The sequence below is a fragment of the Poecile atricapillus genome, chromosome Z, assembly GCF_030490865.1.
Source record: "Poecile atricapillus isolate bPoeAtr1 chromosome Z, bPoeAtr1.hap1, whole genome shotgun sequence".
NCBI classification, from domain to species: Eukaryota; Metazoa; Chordata; class Aves; order Passeriformes; family Paridae; genus Poecile; species Poecile atricapillus.
The window spans coordinates 119718186-119738036 of record NC_081289.1 but is presented as its reverse complement, the minus strand read 5'-3'; the positions used below and the strand labels follow the sequence as shown (position 1 = coordinate 119738036).

The window sequence follows — 19851 nt, the reverse complement described above, 5'->3', positions numbered from 1 at the left end:
GCAGTGTCAGAACCCCATAATAAATCATACAGAACAGCCTGAACTCAGTGGGAATGTGCAGTCCCCAGTTCCCCAAATCCTGAACTGGCGAGGTCATGGCCTAGAAGATCGAAGGGTTCAGCTACATCTTACAAACTGCTGTCTATGTGGCCTAACACTGCATTCATAGCTTTAGCAGAGACAGCATTTACTGCTTGTGATCTTGCGCCTCTGCTACCTGTGTATTTTTAGTTTCATTATACAGCAGGTTTAGCAGAACCTGGGATGGGTGCATACCTGCAAAAAATCACAAAGCAAGTGGAAAGAGATGGAAGGCGGTTTAATAGTAAACACTAAACATTTTGTACTGTGATTACATCACTGACAATAATCTCTATTGCTTTATTCCCAGTGGAAGAGAGTTAGCAAGAGAAAGCACTAGGCTTCAAACATGTTTCCCATATCCCTACAGTAATGCTTCACGTAGAACATAACAGCCTTTTGCCTATCTGCATTTCTGCAGTTACATGATGTTGCTGACACAGCTTCAGCCAAATCCAAAATAGTGTTTGATTCTAAACTGTTAGAGCTAACCTTTAAGCAGTAGATCAGCTGGAATTTGGAAGACTTCAGGGTGTAACTATTGCATAAACTGCAAGAGGATACAGAAACTACTATAGTCCATGCCACTCGGTCTCTTCTGTCATAAAATCCTTGCAGGATTATAACAGACATATAATTTTTATAGCTTTATGTCAACTGTCTCCTTGTTCTTCTATCACAGTGGCTCTGAATACTTCTTTGATGATCTCCTTGTCCAAGTTCCTGCCTGTAAAGAAAAATAATATATCTAACTGAATTTTACAGTGCATTACAAAAAACCACACACAAGTAGCTTCTTCTAACCTAAGAAAATGTTTATTATATCAAGCAGTAGAGAATAGCAGTATTAAAATCAAGGCAACAACAGACTTCAAGCTGCAATAAGGGAAAGAGGAAAAAGTAGGTTATTTTTGGGAATAAAACACTTTGCAAAGCAAACAGAAATAAACAGAAAACAGAAACATAGAACCTCAGCACTGCAAGCTCTTCAGAAACAAAACTGATTTAAAACATTTTAAAGCTATAATAACCTTCCTTACAGTTACTAAGTATTTGATCAAACATGCAAACTATTCCCATCACCCAATTTATAATTACAGATTTTAAAAATGACATTAAATATGCCAACATAATTTATGAAAGTTTAGTATGTTATTGAATTAATTTGGTTTTATTTTCGTGGCACTAATAGGGATAGTGTACACTCCTCTCAACTGCAATTTTGAACATCAGGAGGTTTTGATGGGTAAACCTTTGAAAGGATTATGCTGAACATACTCATTGTACTTATTCTGGCCAGTTTAGCCTGATTGCTTTTCACTGGCCAAGTCAGAGGACTGTCTGTGAGAAAAACAGCTTCTTAAACTCAAACATGGAAATATGTAATTTCCTCTTACCAATTAGGACCAGCCTGTTCATTCTCTTTTCATCTTCTTTCCAGGCTACTGAAGTATCTTCTAAGTCATAGAGCTCATGGACACCTTGGACTATCACTTGATGAGATTTGCCTTGAATAGATACCAGTCCCTTATCAGAAAAATAACTGTTAGGGTATATAAACAAAACTTTAAAAATGAAATATGTAACAGGGAAAACAAAACTTTCAATCTAGTTCAAGCAAGGGATAGTATGTCTAGCAATTATGCACTTGTTAGTCAAAATAAACATCAACATATCTACCTATAACATCCATTTTCACATCTACTCATTTTGTTAAAGGCTAAGAATTACTTTTTACCATACTTTGCTTTCTGTTCCTCATCTGTCAGTACCTAGCCTGCTCAAGCAAATTAAATGTCATCACCTACTGTGTCTCTGGATACATAAATGGTGTTTGACATGGGGGTCCATGAAAGCCTACCTGCCAACAAAATTATGTAAAATGAACAAAAATGTTTGACTTCAGATTAGTCCAATTAAGCTCTTACGCTTAATATATTTACTTTTCTGAAACAGAATCTCTGAATATTGGAGAAAGAATAAATATTTGTAAATGAAGAAAAACAACTAGCAACAGACTTAGGAAGGATTACAGTCAGTGTGAGTCCATTACCCCAATTATCAAAAGCTTTGGAAAAACAGTTTTCATCACTTCATAGTAAAATGTTCTAAAATATTTTAGTGGAACACATTTTCTAAAACATGTCTTATACTTCCTGGAAGTTCCCCCAGAATTTTCCCTAAACCAGGACACTTCTCTAAAGAAAGAAAGAGTTCAAAATACTTCATAAAATAGGTCTACATTTGACCTATCGGAATTCTAGGACTATTATTGCCAAAAATGACTATGACTGAAGATAAAATATAAAGCAAAAAACTTTGGAGCCTGTTCTGTAATGAGTTGCCTGGAGTTCATTTGCTTTGCTGTATTTGTGATTGACGGACAGCACACATCACAGGCCTCACATCTCATAAAGGATTAGTTTGATTCCAGTGCTCAATATACCAAAAAACATACTCGTGCATGGCATTACTGCTTTTCAGGCAGCTTCAGATACGTGAGTGGCTACTTTCTTCTGTTTGTCAGGAAGGGAAAGACAAGGATACTCTAATTTTGTTGCCGAAAAAGCAAAAAGACAACTTTCTTTCCAATAAAACTAAAATAATTACATTGCTATCTACGATGCTCAAGTGTTCTCAGGAAACAAACCAGAGCTTTACTTTCTTACATTTCTTACACCTGCCAAATGACTGACTTGATCTTGTTTTTTCATTATTTACTCGACTGTTTGGTATAAGGCAAATGAAAATAGATCCTGAATTGTCACCTATACTCCTCTCAAAACCAGGCAACTGAAAAACATATGAAGTACCTCTGAAGATGAATACTTAAATGCATCTTTAAAATGCATCTTTAAAACTACAGCCTGACAATATTGTAAAAAGTTGTTAATTGTGGACCACAACTACTACTGCATTCCTGTGTTAGCCAAATTGAATTTCTGCATATTATGGCAACAATTTTAAGTACACCTAGCAATCTACAGGATCCAATCTATAGTATCCCAACCCTACATATATGAGATGGATGGTATCTTTCAAAGCAATGGAGGTGGAAAATGAAAAGTGATTTAACTATGGGTTGATTTTTAACCCTGCCACTGATGTCTGGGGACTGTACATCTGCCCTCCCCATTCAAAACAAGAAGGATCAATGTTTGCTCCTCTGCCAGCTCTTTCTGAGTCATTCATGGAATGACAACTTGCTACTCTTCCATTTCTTCTGCTCTGCTACAGTGATGCAGCAGCACCTTTGATAGGTCTGTTACTGACAGCATACTGCACTTTTTTAGGTGTAAAGACAAAAAGCACAAAACAAAGAAGCTGATAATTTCTAACTAACCTTCAGTCTTATGACATCCATGGTGCACCCAGTCCTATCTTTCACATTCTTCTCCCATAAAAGATTCTATGAAAATAAAAGTTGCTTACATAAATAAAGTGGCATGGGATGAATTTCTATAAAAAGCCACAATGATTTTTTTTGAGTTGAATTGAGTATTACTTACCTGAATAAAGAGATTTAAGTTTTCTTCTTTTATATTCCCTGGAACTTCAAATGTTACTGTAGTTATAGCCTGCAAACAGGAAGATACACTTATTATTAGCAACTGAATAAACATCTTGTTACAGTAATTTCAAAAAGTGTTCTTTATAACTTGGCCACATAAAAAGGCAAGTATATGACAACCTCAAATTAAAAAAAATAATCTTTATTTCTGTTCTGCTCTAATTTGCTAAATTGAGCTTTACTTTTTGTTTCTATTTTGGTATGCACTTATATGGCATACACAATGCTTTTAACAGAATAATGCCTTTAACTGCTATCATGTAGTTCTTTGCTGTAGAGACTACCATGATCAAGATTTCAAATATGGTAAAGAATTCTATTTTTTGGCATAAGATCTTCATGACAATTCTATCAGACAAAAAATAATCAACATAGTTTGATTATTTTTATAGTATTATTTTATATGAAAGATAACCTGCACTTGCCTCGTAAGAAAAACAGTTTATAAACAGACTATGTAGGAATAGATTCAGAAAATAAACATGTCTGAAGTTAAGTTTTGTTCCAAAGCAACCACCAGCTAACCCCTCAGGATCAATTAGCAAAAGAAAATTTGAAAATAAAACATAGTTTAAAATTAACAACTTACTTAAAGAAGATATGTTTTATTTTTGTCATTATAACTGCTCAATGGTGTGGAAGAACAAAGAAAGAATTATTTCCTATAATGCTTTCAAATGACAACCTTCAGATGACTAGTCTAACCAAAGGAAAAAAAATTAAAGCAACAAGCAGCAAATGTTTGTCTAATAACCAAGTAAACTTATCTAAACAACCAAGAGCTAACATTCTGAGTAGCTTCAAAACACAGCAGACAGAAGTTCACTGTGCTCCAGTGCAGTTTGTTTCTGTTGACCTTCAACATGAAGATAATAAGGACACTTTGTTGTATAAGGACTGCAGCCTACTGTGAGAAGTGTTCTGCCCTCGTTTATGCCTCAAGTGTCTCAACAATCATCTTAAATATGTGGGTGTTAAACTAAACAGAGATACTAACCATGAATTCTGTCAAATGGCTCTCCACTACAAAACTAAGAATAATCTCATTAATACTATAACTCATTTAGGAAGGCTTCTATTTAACATTTATATTTACTTTAGGGATCTATTAAGATTCTGTAACTGAGGATATTTAAGAATTTTGATTAAACTAAAACTATCAGCATTGTCATTGTAATTATAATTAAGCATGAACTGATTTTATATTTAATCTTTACTTCCAAAATTAGATTATAATTGCCCTTTCTTGTTTTCAAGACTAACAACTTCACAGTTAAAATATGCAGTTCAAAAAGATAAACATAGGCATTGCATGCATTGTATTTTAACCTGAAAATTAAATTTAATCATAGAAACTTTCTGAAGGAAGCTCACTTTTCTAAGATACCTTAAAAAGATAGAAGTTTGTAATTTTTGCAGCCACTAAGGGGACTTGTGGCCTATGGATGAACCCCACCCACCTAGAGACACCCCAAAGAGGACTGTGACCCACAATTCAACAAAAGAGATTTTGGTTTGGACAGAAAACCTATAGAATTATACAGACAGACTACAAATTCAGGACTTGTTTCTGCAAATATCTGAAAAAAATGTAGTTCTATCTGGTTCAGTAATACTCTCCATGTGAATCAACAAATAACATGACTGTCAGAAGCACCGGAAGCTTATAAGCTATTTTTGAAAGTGAGACTTCATTTAGAATCTATCTACAGCAAAACACATTCCTTTTGTGTAATCTAGGTAATCTTGCAAATACTTTAGAACACATTACTTCCTAATTGAAACCTTCTGAAATTGTAACAAAATTAGCACGCAATATTGAACAGCCCTGTTATTGCAAAAACATCAAAGCAGTATTTTTGGTAATTACCTTATCTAGATGCGCATGTGTTGTCTTTACATGCTCAAGCTTTTTCTGCAAACTGAAAATAAATAAAGTTAAACAGCACATTTGAATAGGGTGAGCAAAATGCCATTATTTCAAATTTAAAAAATGCCAGTATTGCAGAGCAAAACTGAAATATCAAACATAGACTATAAATTCAGAATAAACTTCAACAGTTAATTCAGTTTTAATCTCAAAATTGAAATGTTTAATTATATTTGTTTGATATAGTTAATTGTTTGTGTTAGAAAATTAGAGTTTTTCAAACAAAGATAATTATTGTCCTGATTTGCAGTATCTTCAGCATTAAAAACATTTATCCTTCAATGAACACAACACCCTTGATACTCCTTTGGGCAAAAAAAAGGCAAACTACATTAAAGCAAGCAAGAAAAAATAAACCACTAGAATTTATCAAGTTAATAGATGTTGGTTTTTCAAAAAAACTTTACAATTATTTGAAAATCAAGAAAAGAATGTACAAAGACTCTTGCTTGAGAAAATGAAATCTGTAACACTAATTAAAATACAGCTTCCACTTCTCAGCTGTAAAGCGCAATTCCACGCAGTGTGCCTGCTAACTTAAAACAGATACCCTCTACTCAATAAAGGAACTTGGGAACTTCTTCCATCTAATATTACCACTTTTATTATAATAATATTATCATATTAGTAATTCCATCTAATATTACCACTAATGAAGCAATGATTTTTTAAAATGTGACTGTCCTGGTCTAGACAGGACAGACTAAACTAGAATTTCTAACAGAAACTCAGAAGAACATTTGAGCCGGGACTTCAGTGTGTCTGTTTCATACACAGATATTTTTTCTAATAGAAGACAACAAAATTATCACCATACCTTACTCCAGATAAACTGTCAAAAGCATGCAGATCCAAGACATTAGAGAGATCAACTCTAAAGAGAGGGGAAAAAAGAAAGCTTTGTATTATTGATGTATTTAAATGTCAGGTTTTAAAGGTGTTCACTGAAGCTTATGTTTCTCTTCTAGTCTACCAGAATTAATACTTAGCCTTACTTTTGGATATCAGTGGTTGGTACTGTCTTCTACAAGGAAATGCTGTATTTATTTACACAATAATATGTAAGCACAGAAACAAAATTTTTAAAAATACAGAAAAATACAAGGTATTTCCAAAAATATGCGAAAATGCCTTTTACTGGATTCCTAAATAATATTTTCCCTAAATGGAAAAAGGAAACCTCTCAAGGCAGACACAAACTCCTGGAATATAGGAAGTGTATACTGACACGATGTTAGTACACAAAACTGAAACAACTTTATGAGGCAAGCACTACTATGAAGAATTTCAACTCTACAATTTGAAACAGACAAATGAAAAATATAATACAGAATAGGCAGTACTGATCATATCTCCTTACAAGAATGGCTACCTATAAACTTGCATAAGAAACTTTTCTTCACAAAGCAATACAGACTACAGATTTCACTGCTAAATAACAACTGATAGCTTTTCAGCCACAGTTAATGATATGTGGCTAAATAAAAAGAACATGAGAAGTGAAAAAACCCACCTCTGGAATACAACCAGAATCATTAAACTTCTACATTCAACAGTAGTTGTACCAACCAGTTTCCAAGATGAAAGACTTTCAATGGAGTACAGAAACAATTCCTGTGTAAAATTCATGACCAGCTGAGTTTCAGTTGTTCTCAGCAGTGTTCTAAAAAATCACATAGAACCCTGCCTTTTAAATGTGGGCTTTTGAAGGACTACCCCCATCTTGAAAAGGGTATGTCATCAAATAACATGCCAATAAATTAATTCTGTGCTTATTTCACACTTGGAATGTTTAATACCAGAAGAATATTTACGAATAACAAAGAGCTGTCATTGGCAACTGAATCTGAGGGCCACTTAATCTCTCATCCAAAACATAGTGCTAGCTGGCATCAGACACCATACAATATGCAAAGAGATCACATGTTGTATCTCCCCCTAATGGACATCTAAAACACAAATCATGTTGTTTAATATCTTCTTCAAAATTAGTCCTATCTGATCACCCAACAACTGCAAGTATTTTTCTCTACAATTTCCAACTATATTTGATAATACCTTTAAAAAGCCAAGTATACTTTATTAAGGTTATGAGTTACCTTCCCTTTAAATTTGCTTAAATCAAAAACCTGTACTTTACAAACATTGACCACAATAATCTAATAATTGATGTAAAAGTGCACAAATCAGTCCTAGCAGTTTGGAAGATACACTGCTCTCCTAAAGCTCCTGGGAATACAGTGTCCATTTAAGTCCTTATTAAGAAGAAATCTGAGTCAGAATTTCAATTAAAAACAGTGCAATGATTTTTCTTGTTCTTCTAACTTCCTTCCACTGCTTTCTAAGTCATTTTCCAGTAGTGACTTATTTGCAGCAGCAATGAGAGTAATATTTAAGGTGACACAGTAGAAGAAAAACACTGTAGTGCACATGACCAATTATTAGCTCAAAACCAACCAACCAACAAGCAGCTCTTCAGTCACAAGGTTGGTTAACAGTGAATCTTTGTGTCCAAGAAGGCCAAGGGTGTCCTGAGGGGCATTAGGAAGAGCACTGCCAGCAGTTCATGGATGGTGATCTTGCCCCTCCAGTCAGCTCTAGTGAGGCTATGCCTGGAGTGCTCTGGGCATTGCAGCACAGGGGAGACATGGAGCTCCTGAAGGGAGTCCAGGGGAGGACAACGAAGATGTTTAATGGACTGGACCACTTCGCTAATGAGGAAAGGCTGGGGGAGTTGTTCGGACTCAGATGACTGAGAACAGACTTCCCCAGTGAACAGAAGTATCTGAAGGGAGGGTGTCAGAGGATGGACCAGGCTCTCAATGCTGTCAAGCAATAGCACAAGAGGGAACAGACAGAAACTGACACACAGGAAGTTCTACCTGAACATGAGCAAGAACTACTTTACTGTGTGGGGACGAAGCACTGGAACAGATTGCCCAGAGAGGTTGTGGAGTCTCCCTCATGGGGGATATTCAAGAACCACCTGGACACAATCCTGCACCATGTGCTCTGGGATGACCCTGCTTGGCAAGAGGGTTGGACAAGATGACCCACTGCGCTCTCTTCCAACCTTCCAACCTCAATCCTCATTCTGGGATTCTGTGATATGAACACTAGCAAAGAAAAATGTAAATTAAAAATACACTTTTACTTCCTGAAAAAAAAAAAAATTCTAGATGCTTATTCTTAAAATAAATATTGGATTAAATATTTCTAATTCAGAAGTTTTTTCAGTTTAATAAAGCTGACTTAATAGAGCACTTCAAACTGACACAAAAGAAGCAGGATCTAGTACCTAGTAATAGTGGCCATTTAATACCTTGATCTTTGTGTCTCTAGAATTTTAACAAGTCCATTTATTGACCTAAAATAAAACAGAATTAGATGGATTAGAATTAGAATTAATTAGATGAAAATACAACTGTGATATATTGTTCAAATACATTAACCATGGATAGGATCATGTGAAATAGCACCCCAACTCTGTTACCAGCTTGTTAAATACGTATCAGATATGGACTGAGATACTTGATTTCCACTAACAGCTGGGAAACCTCACAAGTTCTGACAAGATACCACCAGTGAGAACAGCATTCTCCTATCCAAAGCTATTCATAATACACTCTGCTCAGCCTAAGCATTTTTATTTTCATATATCAAACAATTAATACAGTTGCAAGGTATTTAAAAATTTTTATGTTTAATTTGGTTTATCATGGTATCATGATAGAAAAGAGTAATGTCTTCAATCATTAATTTAATTCAGACCATTTGTTCTTCTGCTCCATGAAAACTGTTTGGGACTTCCTCCATACATCTTTGCATTTTCTAATGAACTCATATTTACTGAGTGAATTCGTATTTTTTTTTCTCCACTTCTGCTAAGTCTCAAGAATGGCAACAGCTGCTCAGAAATGCAAAAACATAAACACTTAAAACAAAGGCCTTTCCTTAGTAAGTAACATCAAATCTTACACAGACAGACAAAAGGCTAAGATTGTTTAAGCACATAGAAATACTAGAATACTTTTAGCAAGAGGCAGTCTCTTTTCCTTTATAAGCTTATCAATCTGTATCCATCTATTAGTGAGACATAATTTCTATTCTAACAGCAGTAAAGTAACTGTTTAAATTAATTTTTCAGGCAGTACAGTGTTACAGATATGCCAAAAGTTTCATACCTTACAGATGTTCTGACTTTATTCAATTCTTCCTCTGAAACCAAGTCTGTTTTATTGATGATTATAAGATCAGCTAATGCAACCTGCCTATATATTAAGAAAAAAAAAGAGAGAAAAAGACATCACTAACAAACAAATACTTTGTCTATAAGGCAGAAATCATCTCTCCCATGTCCCCTAAAGATAGTATGAGCACTGTTAGTACAGAAGGACAAGCATTAATCCAACTAGAACATCATGGAGAATGATTAAAGTACTATTAACTTCTCCTCAGTATCTTCTTCTTCGCCCTAACAGATCAAATGAAGGCTTGCTAGATTCTTTTATTTCAGGGTTGGTTTGTTTTGTCTGTTGGTGTCTTTTATGTCATCTAATCCAAAGTTCTTAGTGATGTAACAACTTTACAAATCCCTATTTGTCTTGCATGTGGTCCTTGTAATGTGATACTTGAAGTCTGCTTTATGAAGGCTTCGACTGTTACAACCACCCTTAATTATTGTGCCTCCACATTTATTAAAAAGTATTCCTCTATCCCCAGTTCTGCTTCAAGCATGATAGATCCCAACATGAAACTTTCAATTCCCGCAACACAGGTGCTTCTCATTCAATTAAATAAAATCCCATCACTATTAAAATAGAAGAGTCAGTTCTTGGCAAAGACCAAATGAAGCATGAAGCTACTTTTCCATATTTTACCTCATTACACCAATCTAACTCGGTTTAAGCAAAGCAGGAGAAAAAAGCCCTATAAAAGAACCCATTTCCAATGAACTTTTATACAGTGCAATTGCTAACTTGATTCTACAGCCATACCGAGATGCTTCGTTGATAAGGCCTTCTGGTTTCTCCTCTGTCAAGTGCTAAACAAAAATTAAAATAATTGGATTAATTCCAAAAATTAATTTAAATTATTTTGCAATTAAAGAAAGCCAAACTCAATTCAGTTGAGGTCTGTTTTTCAATAAAGCATTGACGAAGATGGCATCGAGAATCTTTCTGTTAAGTGATGGTGACAAAGTACATTTATACATTCACCATTATAGATTTATAATTACCTTGAAGAAAATCTTCTAATTAATTTTATTATTAGAATGCTAAAGAGTTGGAAAACTTCCCAATATTTATTTTAATTATTTTTCAGCTTTACAATGAAGTAAGAAAGTCACTATGACATACAGTAACAATGAAAAAATATATCTGGAAAAAAAATGAAAGCTCAGTAATTTTACAAATGAGTGTAAACTCAACTAACAAAACACAGGCTAGGCTTGTAATACATAATTTCATATATGTAACTTCACACTCTTTCTCTGGAAGACTGTACAAGACAAACTGTACTTTGACAGTAAAAATTGGTAACTTTTTCCAGGTTTTATGAATAAACCACTGCTCTTTGGCAAGCTGTCCAAAATCGGGAGCTACAGGACTCTGAGTATCATCTCCACTTATCTGCCCAAGCTAACGTGTTTACAGAAGAATTAGTGAAAGAAAAAAAAATACCTGCATCTCAAGCAGCAGCATGATGTTAGGAACTCAAAGCCTTACTTAACTTAGGCACATCAACAGACTACACTGAAGCAGCAAAGGTTATTTTCTACAAGTTATTTTCTGCCCACTCTGCTATGGAGGCAGCAATCTCTACGAGGGAAATGTCACAGACATCTGGAGGAAGTAAAACTTCAAATGATGCTGGCTGTAATATCAGTAAGAACTTGCCACTTATGATTACATCTCTAGGAAGGTTAGAGTCCTGTGCATTCCTTCATCAGCTCTAAATGTATCAGGAATATTACTTTAAAATTTCAGTTTCAAGTTACAGAAATACCAAATTAAAAGTTGAATCAATTGTCATGGGAAATTATATAGATTTCTAAAAACCTAGGAATTTTTTCTTCTTTATTGGAAACATCAGGCATCTAACAGCATTTTACTAGAATAACAAAAATAAGTTATTGCATACTGTAAGTCCATAATGTAAAAAGAAACAAAACTATTCCTGACTGTGCACAACCTAAACAGAACATAACAACAAGATGTCTGTTAGGAACCTCTCCTCTAACCTTTTCTTTGTAATCCCCTGTGTACCGATTCTATTCAATTTATGTTTAGGTTTCTTGCCCTCAAAAGAACAAATGTCAGTAGTCCAGGTGTGAGGTCCTGCAAGTTGAGGACTGCAACTTCAAGCTATCCAACTATTTCCACTCGATTAAACAAATAAGTACTTCAGATTGCTGTGTGACAAATCTGTTAGAGTGATAACCCATGGTATCAATTACCACTTCAGTTTCAATTTGGCTAACTGGTCATGGGGATGTTTGTCAGCTTTTCTTGTGAAAAGTTGGTTCACTGAAGCATAACATACTTAAATTGCTGCTCATTATCTCAATGTCATTAGTTGTATGGCTTTCAAAAGTCTTTGAATAATAAGCAGCTGTTGAGGTCAGGCTTTGCAACCAGACGAACTAAACAAGTTAGCAAGTCCTTTTATACAAAGCCAAAGTAATTTACTTAGTGCACAACTGAGGAAGTCTGAAGTTCCTACTATTCTGAGTAGATGTCAGTGTTTTACAGGTTTACTGATTAGATAATGTATGTTTTCATTGAGCTCCCAAAGGTAAGAGTAGATAGAAAATTTGAATGTTTCAAAACATTTCTGTGTTGTTTATGTTAAAGTCTAATATTTAAAAAAATTCATTTAAAATTTATTTATTTAAAATAAATAATTTTCAAACAGTAATAATTCAGTGCTGCTGTGTGCAACACAATTATATTTGATCTAAGACAATAATTCAGCACTGCATGAAGAACAACATTTTTGCAAGGAATAAACACATCTGAAGTAGTGTGAGGGAACTCAACTGAAAAGGGACTGTTCTAAAACATGATATGACTTCTTGCGATGGTTGAGCTAATTTAGAACACTGTTCCGGCTTAGAAGAGCAAATCAATCCCTTCCCCTCACTCTTCTACCAGCTCCTCCACAAAAATTCTTGCAGAACACAATGAATCTAACTTGCAAAACTGTATTGCTATGAGGTTAGGTTTGTTCTGTTCCAGTCCAACACAAATCAATGAGAGGACAGGACTACTACCCTTTTGGCAAATCAGCTATTAGGTAAGCACAAATGAAAGGAGAAACCCAAGTAATCCAAACAAAAAAAATTCTTGAACAGGAAGAATCACTCTCTTATTTTTAAACCACTGTTATTCAGTTCTCTGAGCCATCTGGAACCATTGTAAATGTGCAAGTATTGAAAACACTTCCACAGCATGGAATTTTTATATGATAAAGGCATTTTGTCTTATGGTCACTTTATTTTTGAATCCTTCAAAAATCAATACCCAATCAAAGCAGTAGTCTCCTAAGTTATTAAGTTGCAAATAGTTATATTTATACCCACCTATTACAAAAAAAAAAAAACAAAAAAAAAAACAACACAAAATACAAACAAACAAACAAACAAAAATAAAAAGCTGAACAATTTAATCACAATTTTTGCTGACCCAAGCTCACTGTTCTATATGTCTGCTCTTACATTATACCATTACACTTTATATACAGGTTACTCTAATAACTGCTCCTTTTGTCTGCTTCCATATAACATTTTAATGTGAAGCAGTACTAGGACACCTGTGCTTTCATTTCTCCTCACCACAGCTGCCATTACATTAGTACCCTTCCCAGTCGGAGCCCTAACTCAGTTGTTACCACACTGGTATAAAACATCTTGTTCTCTTCTTCCAAGTAACACAGACCAATAACCAGTTTCTCCATTGCTTTTACAGCAATCCAAATGCCTACTTGGATTAAAAGCAAGATTTCTGAGTAAAGAGATAGAATTAGAAAGAGCCACGTACTTTGCAGCCTGGCAACTCTTGTCAGGCATTTTGCTGTGCCTGCAAGACTCTGAATTCCTGCAAATATCAGTACTTCCTTGTGCCCATTCAAAACACAGTAATAATGAAATACATCCTCATTCAATGTAAAAATAACAGCTATTGTTCAAATTAATTAATCCACATGAACATTACTGCAATAGCTGTTCTAATGCTGGAGTTTTAAACCATCTAGTAACAAATCTGGTGGCTTATCTAGCAACTTACCTGCAATCCATGCTTTGCATCAACAACAGACACGATACCTAAAAGATAACATTAAAATGGAATAGAAATGAGCTGGAATCAGCTGACAGTTTAACAGCTTGCAAGCCTCCTGTACAAAGGTAAAAATATCAGCACATTTACAACTAGTTATAATAAACTGGAAGCATTGAAAATATCTGAACATTAAACTTGTTACCTAAATATTTTTTTTATTCACTGTCATATCTGTGGTAGTAAAATGTCTACTGAACCAGGTGAGAGATAAATTTCTGCAAGTAGATGCCTCATCTTCCACAAAAGGAAATTGGCTGAGGTATGCTTTGACAGAATATTGAAACAAATTAAGGGACTGACTGACATATGCAGCCATTCTGATGGTAAATGACCAGGAATTTGCAAGTCTCTGGCAGAAACTTAGGAAGCTCCTTCTTACCGAACTCAATGTTTCCTTTCTTGGCTATATGGATATTTCACAGACTGACCAAAACATTAGTAGGGCATTTTTTTAAGCCAAGAAGTAATTTTTTTTTTCCTACATTAAAAAAAAATCACATTTTAACTACATATAGTGATGATTTATCTTTCAGTAATCTCAGGTTTTTATTGGAACACAGCAAATATTAGACCCAACAAGTATAATAGGTGAAGAAAGCAGAAAACAAAAGGCAGAAAAATTCAGGTGTTGCAGGTGTTGACAAGTTATGAATTCAGAAAAATAGGAAACCCTTTAGGAAACACTGCATTGCAGGAGAAAGGGGGGAAGGAAGAAAGAGATAAAAAGCATGTTGTAATGTTAGGCCTAAATCAAGTTTTATAACATCTAGCTAAGGAGATTCCTCCCCCCCCCCCTTACATCACAATCAAGAGCTGTCCATATCTGATCCCTTAGAAAAGCATTGCACAACTTTTGTTGGATTTAGCAAGATTAAACATCTCACCAAGCACCAGAATAACGGATACCTCTGTCATCAAATCTGGCAGTGTGAAAACCAAGCTCATACACTTCTTAATATTTTCTGAATTTTACCTTAAAGCACCAAGAATACATTACTCTAAATCCAGATATGAAATGCCAGTGCACAGGAAAATAAGCTTGCACTTCTTACCATCAAGATAGATGTCACTTCCCAGCTCAGAATCAACCCAGAACATGGAGGCCACAGCTCCTAAGAAATGCAGTATATATACCATTGCAAAAATGAGATTTTTCCAGTAAACTACCAACACTGAGGTATTTCATAGAAAAACTGTATTTGTAGTGCTAACAATAAGATCAGTAACTAAAGCCATTTCAATACCTAAAACTGTCCACCTGAAATGATATAATGCAGTCCTTCAAACATCGCTCTGTATCAGACCCAAATACCTGACAGCTGTTCTAGTGCTTACTCGTGCAAGATATAGCAGGGACCACAACATGAAATCATTTTCTGGTATCTATTGATTTTTTTTCCAAAAAGCTTAATAGTTTTCCAATTTCACTCAAACAGAATTTGTGTGTAACAGAGGCCAAATCAATGTCCTGTCTTTCGAAGAAAATTACTTTATAATGACAACTATTTTGCAGCTTTGAGCTGGAAAGCACCAGTCTCCAAAAGGAGAAACAGTTGAATTTGTGATAAGAATTTCCTTCCCTCTCCATCTACAACAGATTTTTAATGTAGATGGTTTAGAGAAAACTGTTTTCAATAGCTATTCCTAACATGAGCTCAAGTTTAAACACCTTTTTATAATAAATATTACTAAAGAGTACAGTATGATTTTGTAAAATCTATTACTGCTCTTTATGAAGAATGTACTAGTCTGCTTCACAGTATATTTTATGACTTCACAAAATGTAAGGTCTATCACAATCAGTGCAAGAATACAACAGATGCTAACTATTTAGACTTTAAAAGGAGGAATGTAGAACATCGAAAGTTTACTGAAAACTGTAGTTTCATAGTATGTTTCTCTTTGCTAAGCCCACTGTCTTCTCCAAACGGAAATACATTTTAGCTGCATTTCTGCTAAGCTTTAGATTCAATTTAAAGCAAGTTCAACAAACAGAACCCAACCAAACACACAACCTCGTATTTGCACCTTAACCAATACATTAGAATCTATACAACTATCAAAGCATAGGTGCCTGACAACTCAAACCACTTTATTTTACAACTGTCAAAGTAAATTAACTGGTAAGCAAATAAGCAGTTCATAAAACCAGAATAATTATCATGGTTATGAAAATTGCAAAGTGAACTACCTGGATCTGCCAAACCAGTTGTTTCTAACAATATATAGTCAAATTTTCCTCTCCTTTGCATCAGGTTCTCAATTGCTTTCACACCATTGTCCCTGGAAGAAAAAACAATTAAACTTGAGAACAGAGAAAACAAACTAAAGTATGTATTTAAATGTATCTTCTGATGCAGAACACAGTGTCAGCATCATCAAAGAAGAAGTTCTGAAGCAAGACACTTGCAGACTTACAGTCTACAATGAAAATTTAGTTACCCACTGGTATAATATTAGGCAAATTTTAGTTTTCTGTTTCATTTTAGTCTGAAAATAGTATTTGCCTAATCTCACCAGGTGATTTAAAGATTTGTTTTCAAACAGTGAACAACCTGTAAAGGACAGTAGGGCTGTGTAGATATGTAACTATTCGGTTTGGCAGCTGATATTACAGAAATAAGGGGTGAGGTTAAGCATGTTGCCTTGCCTTTTTACCTCACCTACACCAAGATGAACATGTGCCATTTATTTAAATTAGAGCTCATGAAGTCAGCCCAAAGCAGAAATGTATAGCATTTATATGAGAAACCAATGTATATAAAACATAGTAGCAAGACAGCATTCCTTATACCCCAGAAAAACAATCCAGTAAGATCTTCTGTTTTCCACTTACTACCTATTACTATTTAAGATCAGTTCTCCCAAATTTTCAGGACAAACAGGCCATAACTCTTATTTACAAACATAGCACAAACAATTCAGCATTGAAACAAACAGGGTAAAAAACATGTCAAAGAAACAAATATTCTCATACTTTTTAACATGATCATCAGCTTATAGATTTGGATATTGTGTTTCATTAGGTCACAAAAGGTTTTTCCATTCACCCTTTTTGATGAATACAATACTGAAGTAGTAACCAATGTACAAGGAAAGAAGCAAAGTAAGTATTTTGTGAAGAAACAGTTTACCTGAATCTTCAGCTCCCTACATGGAAACATAAAGTACTAACAATAGAGGGACAGATCCCTACTCTATAATATCACAGTGGTGTATAACCTGGTATTTAGATTACTTTTCTGGAAGACACCAAGTCCAAATCCAGTAAGGCAGCAATAGGAAATAAATTTTTACCTCCGAAATTCCAATTGTTTCAACTGACAAAAGAAATCTCAATCAATTTTACCATCAGTTTCAGGAATCAAATCCTGGCTGCCTTCTCCCTTCCTCAATTCCCCACAATATCCACTGCTAAGAACTTGTACAATAGCCCTTACTTACTTTACTGAACAGCACAAGCAGCCATTTCTGAGCTCCAGCCATTCTTCATAGAGTTCTCCCCCTTGACTGATTGCCAGAGATTTCTCCAAGGCACTTCCTGAAAATACAAGTAGTGCTATATTTTTGTATATTTTGTATACATCTACAGTCTTGCATGACAATGCCTGTAGGAAAGAGATATGTGGATTACACTCTTCTCCTGAGACCATGTGTCTGACATGTTCTTAAGAAATCTGTATTTTCCATTTTGAGAAATTTAAAAGCCAAGACAAAGATGATTCCACAAAGATCAAACCTCACTGGATGATAGTACATCATAAATGCAACAAACTTTGCTAAAATAAAGGGACACCAGCCTGTGCCTCCATATCAAATAAAGGCTTTGTCTGTACATTTTATTTTAAGCTCTGTGACAAGAAAAGCAACAAGCATCTTTGTTGTTGAAAACAAACAAACAACCTCCCACCAACACAGTGTCAACTGTAAACGATGTAAGCTTCTGACTATGGTATGGATATGAAATTATAGCTAGAAATTATAGCTAAAAATCCTGAAAGCAAAGAGTTCAAAGAACCATAGTCAGCAAGCACACATCTCCCCATTTTCTTGGTCCAGGATAATTTATGAACTGCAAATGGCTGAGGGGAAGGAAATAAAAGAAAATATTACTTAGCATCATATTAATTTCCATTTGCTTGAAACTGAGTGGGACAAATGGAGCTATAGCACTTCCAGCAGGGTGATATATTTATTTTCTTTAATCTGAGGGCCCACATTTTTGTGCAAAACAAATTAATCCATGCCACTATTTTATGAAAACCAGCAAAAAGACTTTCTGCCCTTCTGAAGACTATGAGGTACATTAATAATTTCGGTCATAGGTTTAAAATTACAACAGTCTTGGTTTCCAGCAGTTTATTGTACTTGTCATTTTGTGGCAAAAAGAAAGGTTTCTGCATGTTTACATACCTTCTCCGAATTCATTCAGAATAACTGCAATTCTTTTATTATGCTGTTCTGTCAGTATGTAATTTAGAAGAGTTGTTTTTCCAGCTCCTAGAACACAGACCATATTTATATTAAAATGTAAAAACACCCCACATAAATTTTCAAATAAAAACTAAATACTGTTAGGCATGCACATGTACACTTCAAGCAAATCTCTTCTAAATAGGAGTTTTCATTCTAATACCCTATATTTTATAATAATGATGTAGAATTTGATTAGATTTGTAGATATATTTGACCCCATAGAACTATCAGGACATTAAATCTCAGCCTTAAATGACCAATAGTTTTTCCATTCAATGTCAGTACTTGATAAACTTACAAGTTCCCTACTAGCTGGGCAGTCTTTCCCTACAAAACTAACTTTTATGCTTCTCTTAACAAAAGGCACACTTAATCTTCTCCCTCGTACTGCCTTTTCTGACCAGTTCTGCCACCAGTAACCACGGATGTGCTACAACTGCCTCTAAATGGGGCACTGTTAAAAAACTTGTTCATAACCCTTGCAACACCACCTTAGGAGCAGTTTAATCCCATTCACACGATGACAGAATTGTCAAGGGTGGAAGAGATCTCTGGAGATCCTCTGGTCCCACACAGGTGACCACTACAACTAGGAAACTTTCCTTATTTGTCCTAATGCTTTTTTCTGCAACGGTGTGATGTATACAAAGTAACAACTTTCATAGCAGTGATGGCGATCCTAAATGTAACCAGATCCTTATTGTCCATAACAGCGTAGCACTGTAACTCTACTGGTCGAGGGGTACTGGAAAAACGCCGAATCTCACGGTTTTCTGACTGCACTGCAGTCTGCATTTAACTGAGCCAAATAGTCTGCACTATTCAGACGTTAAGTGGGCAAGAGCCGTTTATCAATCGTGACTTGAACGAAGCGGCCCCTGAAAGCAGCGTGGTAAAAACACCAACGGGTGCTTACACTGCTGCTCACACTGGCCCTGCAAAACCCACTGGAGCGGCCGGAGGGCCCCGCGCTGCTCACCCGGCCCGTGGGGTGCAGGCCCCCGGCCCGTGGGGTGCAGGCCCCCGGCCCGTGGGGTGCAGGCCCCCGGCCCGTGGGGTGCAGGCCCCCGGCCCGTGGGGTGCAGGCCCCTGCCCGTGGGGTGCAGGCCCCCGGCCCGTGGGGTGCAGGCCCCCGCCCGCAGCCCTGGCCGCGCGGCAGCCCGGCCGCCCGCCCGGGCCTTCCCTGTCCGCACGCAGCGCCTCCCGCGCGCTACTCCCGCTCCTCACCTAAGTACCCCGTGATGATCGTCACGGGGATCTTCCTGCTGGGGTTGCCATCGGTCTGCTCCGCGGCGTCGGCGCCTATCGGAACCAGGTCGGGACAGTCTTCGTCCTCCATAAGCGCGGACGGCCGCAACCGGCACCCCGCTGGCGTCACAATCCTGACGTCACCGGAGTGACGTCACCGGGTGGCGTCACATACCGCTGTGCCTCGTCCCCAAGGGCACCTC

General features: G+C 36.1%; 1 protein-coding gene across 2 annotated transcripts; it reads right to left on the bottom strand.

The window, feature by feature from the left end:
- Nucleotides 1-298: 298 nt before the first annotated feature.
- LOC131573173 (zinc-regulated GTPase metalloprotein activator 1A-like) lies at nucleotides 299-19819 on the bottom strand. Of its 2 annotated transcripts, none has more exons than XM_058826876.1 (15): nucleotides 19628-19814; nucleotides 18338-18424; nucleotides 17369-17465; nucleotides 16116-16207; nucleotides 14977-15036; nucleotides 13871-13908; nucleotides 10580-10626; nucleotides 9767-9853; nucleotides 8905-8949; nucleotides 6400-6456; nucleotides 5523-5574; nucleotides 3591-3659; nucleotides 3425-3490; nucleotides 1479-1608; nucleotides 299-808 (listed from the first exon to the last, which is right to left on the bottom strand). In XM_058826876.1, exons 1-15 carry the CDS (start codon nucleotides 19737-19739, stop codon nucleotides 735-737), a joined length of 1113 nt encoding a protein of 370 aa, XP_058682859.1. In that variant the 5' UTR covers nucleotides 19740-19814; the 3' UTR covers nucleotides 299-734. The 2 variants fall into 2 exon arrangements, 1 of the variants encoding a protein (XP_058682859.1); XR_009276141.1 differs by having other exon boundaries at nucleotides 790-808; nucleotides 1479-1624; nucleotides 19628-19819.
- Nucleotides 19820-19851: the final 32 nt, after the last annotated feature.